Source organism: Impatiens glandulifera, chromosome 1, assembly GCF_907164915.1.
Source record: "Impatiens glandulifera chromosome 1, dImpGla2.1, whole genome shotgun sequence".
NCBI lineage: Eukaryota > Viridiplantae > Streptophyta > Magnoliopsida > Ericales > Balsaminaceae > Impatiens > Impatiens glandulifera.
Genome location: NC_061862.1, coordinates 86,022,594 through 86,030,320, shown reverse-complemented (window position 1 = coordinate 86,030,320; position 7,727 = coordinate 86,022,594). Strand labels below are relative to the sequence as shown.

Below are 7,727 nucleotides of genomic sequence, written 5' to 3'. Positions count from 1 at the left end.
TTTAAATATTAATAAATAATTTTAAATTAAAGAATAATTTTTTTGAAAATAAATTATATTAATTTTTGTTAATATATAATTTTATCTATTAATAAATGATTTAAATTAAAATATAATATATTTTAAAATAAATGATATTAATATATTAATTTTTATAAATATATATTTTTAAGTATATTCAATATATATAATATGATATAAAAAAACATATAAAATATCTAAAAATATTTTAAAATTTCCAGAATTCACTATTTTATTTGAAAATTACTATTTTCTCTCTATTTTTATTTCTAATTTTTTTAAAATTTATTTTAGATGATTCATTTAATAAAGAAAAATAATTTATTATTATTATATATATTTTCACTTTTCCACACTCTCTTTCAACCCAATTTTTAATTATCAATTATATTTTTGCCCCTCTCATCCTCTTTAGTATCAGGGTCGTCGGTTCAATTCATCTCAATTATAATATATTTTAAATAATTAATTAAAGCTAGTTTAATTTTAAACTATTTTTATAAATTAAAAAAAATAATGTGTATTTATATTTCATATTTTACTTAATTATTTTATATATTAAAAAATATATATTATAAATAATAAATAAAAACATATTTAAATATATATTTTATTATTATAATAATTTTATATAAATATATAAAAATATTAAAAATAGATGAAATAGATGAGAGAATGATAAAATGATTAAAAAGAGATTAAATAAATAAGAGAGAATGAATAAAGGAATTAGAAATTAATGAAATAAATGAGAGAATGAATAAAAAATAAGTTTAAACGCTCATGAGTGAGATAAAGAAAAAATTGAATTTAAACGTAAAAATATGTTTGATTATAATTTTTTAGATGAGTTTATTAAATAAAGTTAATGTAACAGCTTCAAACTCAACATATAAAAACTGAATCAAACAAGGCCGTTAGGCTTAACGAATTCTTTATATTTAAAAAATAATAATATTATTAATAACGATAAAAAAAATTATAATATTTTTTAAATATATATAATAAATGAAATAAATTAACCAAGGAAACTAAATATATTATAATTAATTATAGATTTATTTTATTTTATAAAATATTAATATATGTGTAAATATTATTTTATTTTATTTAATTTGCACCGGTATGACCTAATTTGAATGCCGAGGCAGCTGCTTGCGATTTGGTCAAACTCTACTTATTTATTTTTTATTTATAATATTATTTAATAACTAATATTATATATATTAATTTAATTTTAAATATTAATAAATACATTTAAATTAAAATTAAAGAATAATTTTTTTGAAAATAAATTATATTAAAATATTAATTTTTGTTAATATATAATTTTAACTATTAATAAATGATTTAAATTAAAATATAATATATTTTAAAATAAATGATATTAATATATTATTTTTTATAAATATATATTTTTAAATATATTAAATATATATAATATAAAAAAACATATAAAATATCTAAAAATATTTTTAAATTTCCAGAATTCACTCTTTTATTTGAAAATTACTATTTTTAATTATCAATTATATTTTTTTGCCCTTTCATCCTCTGTCTTGTATAGTTCATTTAGGTCGGTTCAATTTTTAATTTTTTCTCAATTATAATGATGTATTTTAGATAATTAATTAAAGATTTTAAACTATATTTATAAATTAAAAAAAATTAAAGTGTATTTATATTTCATATTTTGCTTAATTATTTTATATATTAATATATATATATATATTATAAATAATAAACAAAAATATATTTAAATATATATTTTATTATTATAATAATTTTATTTAAATATATAAAAATATTAAAAATAGATGAAATAGATAAGAGAATGAATAAAATGATTAAAAAGAGATTAAATAAATAAGAGAGAATGAATAAAATAATCATAAAAAGATTAAATAAATAAGAGAGAATGAATAAAGTAATTAGAAATTAATGAAATAGATGAGAAAATGAATAAAAAAAATAAAAAAACTGAGATTATAAGCTTAAATGTTGCTGAGGGAGATAAATAGAAAATTTAATTTAAACGTAAAAATGCGTGAATTATTACGTAAATAAATAGAAAATTGAATTTAAACGTAAAAATGCGTGAACTATTACGTAAAGTTAATGTAGCAACTTGTTAAACAAACGTCCAAACTCAGCGTTTAAAAGCTGAATCAAACAAGGTCTAACTAATTCTTTATATTTAAAAAATATTAATATTAATAATGATAAAAAAAAGTTATAATATTTTTTAAATATATATAATAATTTTTTTTATATTAAATGAAATAAATTAACTAAGGAAACTAAATATATTATAATTAGTTATAAATTTATTTTATTTTATTTTATCGGTGAAGATAATTAAGATAATTATAATTAATTAATTATATATTAATATATAATTATAATGATCTTAATTAACTCGACCAATAAAACCTTAGTTTTTCTCTCATCTCTAGCATATATATATATATATATATATATATATATATATATATATATATATATATAAATAAAAGTATTATTTTATTGTTATTAATTGATTTAGATTAATTAATTAATTAATTATTGGTCAAACTCTGCGTTTTAGCGATCTGAGGGAGGGCACGCGGTAATCGCCTAAAAAACGGAACTTCCGATGAATTTGGATATTCCGTTATATGAGAGAGAGAGAGGTTAATCATTGTGTTAAACCCCATTCAGCCGTCTTTTAGCCGAAATCTAAACCCTAGCTAGCTAGCAGGTCTTATTCGATTTCCTTCCTTCCTTCCATTCTTCCTTCGACGACGACGACGAGAGATCTAGGATTCTTCGCTCGTGGGTTTCGTCACTCCATCTCCGACGACGTCTGATTTCTTGTTTTGCCTGACAATTCTGAGGTGGGTTCTTCTAATTTCATCTTTTTATTTGTGCTCTTAGAGAAGTAACCCCGTTTCTCGCGATTGTGATCTGGGTTTGGTGTATAACTTCTGGTTGTAATCTATATAACTTGTAATTTGTATGCAATTAAAACTAGAATTGTGTACGATGTTTGTGGAATTTTCGGTTTAATGATGATCCAATCAAGTAAAGGTTTCTGTAGCATTAAATGTTTTAGTATTGTCATGTCAATTTTCTAAATTGGATCATCTTAATATTTCCAATAGAAAGTAATTAATAACCAAGATCATAGGTTAATTGGGAATTTATTGTTTGAGTACTTCTCTTCTAACAACAAAATCGTCTACATTTATCTCTTGTTTACTTGTCTTCCGTCTCTGAACATTCTGTCTGTCAGAATTCGAAACCTTTAACAAGTCTCTTTAGAGTATAATTTAGAGAAATTGTTAACACTGCTAACACTTTTTTTATATCCTGAAATGCTTATAGACTTGAAAATAATATGGAAGAACAAGCTTTTCCTCTTCAAACTTTTGGTGTGTAAAAATAGCCTGCATGCTTTAATTTTTCAAGACCCTGATTTCCTATTTGTTGGTCGATAACCCGAACATCAAACAACATGACCCTGTCCTGATTATGTAATGAGCTACTTACATTTAGGAGTACGAATCCATGTTGTCAATAAGATTGTCTCTTACCGCCAATCCCTATTCAGCTTTTTTCCCATATTAAATTGTTGATCACAGATCAATATGTTTTGTAACAAATAAAATTCCCAGTGTTGAGAATTCCATATATCACTCTTTTTACATAACATGGATTATTACAACATAAAATAATACACTTTGAAACCCAGTGTGCATGACTGCCTTATCATTGTATCATTAATAAAAGAGCAATCTCTTGCTACATGTATACTTTACAAGGAAAACAATGTACTCTTTTGTTTATGTTTCATGGCTCTCCTTAATTTATCTTAGTCAAGAAGAATGGAGAATTAATGACTAACCTGCATTTTTACTTTAGTTTCTTCCACAGTATTGGAGTGTCTACTCTTAGCTTTTTGTGACTTGTCTTGTTCAATCTAGGCATCTATTACTGTAATTTTTAGTTAGGCTTGATAACTTTATATTTCACAGTTATTTTGCCTAGTCGAGTAAAGGTTATTGGTGCATCAGCTTACCTCTGCTAAAGAAAAAATTGGGATAAATAGAAATATATGGATGCCATCGGATACAATTTCTTATTTCTTATTTTATGGTAAACATTAGTTTCCAGCAAGTGACAAATTAATTCTTTCAGGTACACGTATCGTTCCTGGTGCCCGTTGGCTATTGGTGACTAGAGAAAGTAGATCCTGTCTATGCTACTTATGATTGAGAATGACTTATAGTGAAGATATCGAGAAGAAGAAGCTTAGAATTCCAATGAAGCGATCTGAACCCTTTCCTCAAGTTAGAGAAAAATGTTATGATGCTATTTCTGAGAATGAAAAGTCAAAGAGGAGAAATGGGCATATATCTGTGTCTTCTTATGAAGATATTGAGAAGAATAAGCTTAGAATTCCAAAAAAGCGACCTGAATCCTTTCCTCAAGTTAGAGAGAAATGTTACGATGTTATTTCTGAGACCGATAAGTCAAAGAGGAGCAATGGGAAAGTATTTGTTTCTTATGATGATACCAACATGAATTCTCCTGCATTAGTCTTGGGTTCTCGTAAACGCAGGCAACCAGGTTTTGGATGTAACCAAAAGGAGAAAAGAAGGAAGTTAAGACGTAATATGAGTATACAATGTTCTAGCATTTTGAAACAACTTAGGAGTCATCCCTACGGTTGGATTTTCAACCAGCCTGTTGATCCAGTGAAGCTGAATATTCCAGATTATTTCTCTATTGTCACTAAACCAATGGATCTGGGAACTGTGCTAGCCAAATTAGAGAAACATGCTTACTCAAGTGCTGAAGAGTTTGAAGCTGATGTCAGGCTTACCTTTTCAAATGCTATTTTGTATAACCCTCCAGACAATCAGGTTCATATTGCGGCCAAGGAAATAAACCATATGTTTGATACTAGATGGAGATCTCTTGAGGCAAAGTGGAATCAAGATGAAGATCAAGATCTAGAGCACCCAAGTTTTGTGCTCAAGCAATGTGGAAAAGAAATGGATGCTAACATTTCACGGAAAAATAATAATAGTTCCTTCACTGGAAAGCCGGCAACAGTGAGTAATTGCTAATAAGCATATGTGAATAATTGTTCTTGTTTGTTTCAAAATGAATTGCACCATTTCTAATATTAATTTGTATTTGATTAGCCTTTGATGATATTTGTTATTTATGGACTCAGACCAAGCCCTTGAAGATGCGAGAAGATTGCCGGAAACAGCGAGAGAGAAGTATTGTCCACAAAGGTATGAAACGCCAGAGTAGATTTCTACTTTGTGTGGCTCTTTATGAGAGCTAATTGCAAATATGTTCTTGACATAGATGTTGGTAATAAAGCCTCTCCGTGCCTTGAGAATGCTAAACGGTCTACAAAGTTAGTCCCTGTTTGTGCTTCTTGTCGTAGCGTGAAATGCCAATGCCACCTCCAAAATAATGGCGCCCATGCCTTCTCAAGTGGTTAGTTTTGCCTTTGCTCCTTCCCTAATAAACATTTATTGAGGAACACACTTTCTTATTTTCATATTTCTTTGATTCAGATTTATCTTCTGAAAGATCTGGAGGACATGATGTTGGTGCCTTGAGAAGGGTATAAAATAGTTTCTTGTTAAAGCTTAAAGTCTGTATTTAATTAATTGTGTTAAAAACATTATTGTTAAAGTATCTCTATTGATGCAGGATTCCAAACCAAAATCCATGTCAGTATCAGAAAACATCAAGCCAGTCCCAGATTCTGACGGTGACGATGCTTCTTCTTTAGGTGAACTAGTGTTAACAAATTGCTGTTGTCTTTGTTTTACAAGCTACGACTTACCAAATTTGCACGTGTTGTTAGACATGAACTCCACTGAGGTTGTTCAACTCCCAGTGTCACCAAAGAAGGCTCTCCGTGCTGCAATGCTATTGGCCCGTTATTCGAACCTTATTGTGAAAACAATGCATGTAAGACTCTCAACTTTCTGTATTGTATCACAACTATCTCTGCTGCTGCTGCTGCTGCCGCCTTTTATTAATTAAATCTTTTGATTTTGATTCTCAGGGCGATAAAGCTGATCCAGTCAAGATTCAAAAGGAGAAGTCTAAATTGGAAAGGCAACAACAAATAGGTTTGTTTAATTTATTTTGTATAACTGCATAGAAACATGGAGCTTGTTTCTCTTAAAAATGGATTATTTGAAACTTTGCAGAGAAGAAGAAAATAGAAGATGAAATAAGAGCAAATAAAACTAAATTGGAAATGCAAAGGAAGAAAGAAATAGAATCTGCTAGGCAAGCTTCAAGGCTGGCATTGGATAAGGTACATTCATTCATTCATTCATTATTCATAGTCTTGTTTAGAACAAAGAATTGTAACCGGGAATTTGTTTGTTTGTTTGGGTGCGCAGATGAATAGAGTAGAGCCAGACGATAACCTTTACAATTTCAAAGAATTTGAGAAATCGTTCAATTGCTCACTATCTGATCCTTGGAGTGGTAGAAAGTTGTTGCAGAGTCTTGGTTTGTTTATTAAGAGAGATTAACATTTATTAAGGGGAATACATTTTTATTTTTAAATGATGCAGCCAGGCAATAGTATATGACAATAATGGTAGAGGTTGCAATTTTTGTTACTCTATAAATTTCTTTTCAATAGGAAATATAGCTTCCCATGTTATTTCTAAATATCATTTAGATTGTAAATGTTTTATATATACTACATACTCAAACAGCTAGAACTGTCATTACATATTAATATTTGAAATGTGTAATTACAAAATTAAAGGTTTATGGTTTGATTTTCATCCTGTAAGATTTACAAGGATATTTTTTTCAAGTAAATAGACATTCTAGCTAATTAGCTATGTACATGAACAAATCCTTCAATATTAATGTTTTAATTATTGTTTAATGATTTATTTTTTTAAAAGGTATATAAAAGTTGAGAGATCATTATGTTCATTGTCCTTTTATGACTTTCTAGTATTGCCTTTTCTTTTCATCAAAATGCGATATTTTATTTATAAGAATTGACTTCTTAGATTTTTGTAATTCGAACAATACGTCGTCTGCTGTTTATACATTCCAATCGTGTTGAAGATTATTTTTCAAGTTCGTACCTGTCGTATTTTTAATTATTTTTTTAGAATTATCGTTATTTTGATGTAGACAATTATCATTTGACAATCTTTTTTTGCGTTTCTTCCCAACTATCGGGCAAAGACAAAATTCATTGTGACTTAGAATTTTGAACAGATATTCTTTCAACCACGCTTTATTGACTCGCTCGACTTATTATTTTTCATCACTCATTGTTATAAAATTAAAATAAATTACTCTTTGGAGTTATTCAAGATTTTATATAATTTCCAATAAAATTTTAATTTTTTTAATTTGTATTATTTTTCATCTAAAATTTTATTTAGTTCATTTAATTTTTATAGATGTTATTTTTTTATTATTTGTAAATTAATGTTCTATATGTAATTTTTTTTATTTAATTTAATGAGAATTAATTTTTCATAAGAAAAAAAGATAATGTAGATATTTTTCATTTCTTTTATTAAATTAACTAATAACAATCTTGTTTAAATCATGTAATCAGTAATCATTATTTTTTATTCTCTTTATGAGTGGAGTAGGAAAACACATTGTTTTCGCTCCTTCAACAACCCACCAACAGGTTTTTT

General features: G+C 26.6%; 1 protein-coding gene across 2 annotated transcripts; it reads left to right on the top strand.

Annotated features, from left to right (window-relative positions):
• The first annotated feature begins 2,684 nt into the window (after positions 1–2,684).
• LOC124922009 (transcription factor GTE12) lies at positions 2,685–6,746 on the top strand. 2 transcript variants are annotated; one of them, XM_047462727.1, is made up of 10 exons: positions 2,685–2,897; positions 4,201–5,120; positions 5,246–5,309; positions 5,401–5,520; positions 5,601–5,650; positions 5,740–5,821; positions 5,897–6,003; positions 6,101–6,167; positions 6,249–6,358; positions 6,447–6,746. In XM_047462727.1, the coding sequence occupies exons 2-10, from the start codon at positions 4,281–4,283 to the stop codon at positions 6,579–6,581; spliced, it is 1,575 nt and encodes a 524-aa protein (XP_047318683.1). In that variant the 5' UTR covers positions 2,685–2,897; positions 4,201–4,280; the 3' UTR covers positions 6,582–6,746. The 2 variants fall into 2 exon arrangements, with proteins under 2 accessions (XP_047318683.1, XP_047318682.1); XM_047462726.1 differs by having other exon boundaries at positions 5,386–5,520.
• The last annotated feature ends 981 nt before the right edge of the window (positions 6,747–7,727 follow it).

What these genes read in the sequence shown, in the direction of transcription:
- LOC124922009 (XM_047462726.1), top strand. Translation starts at nt 4,281, where the DNA reads ATGACTTATAGTGAAGATATCGAGAAGAAGAAGCTTAGAATTCCAATG. An exon ending in GAGAAGTATTGTCCACAAAG is followed by an intron (nt 5,310 to 5,385) that starts GTATGAAACGCC and finishes TTCTTGACATAG; the next exon opens with ATGTTGGTAATAAAGCCTCT. An exon ending in TTATTGTGAAAACAATGCAT is followed by an intron (nt 6,004 to 6,100) that starts GTAAGACTCTCA and finishes TTTGATTCTCAG; the next exon opens with GGCGATAAAGCTGATCCAGT.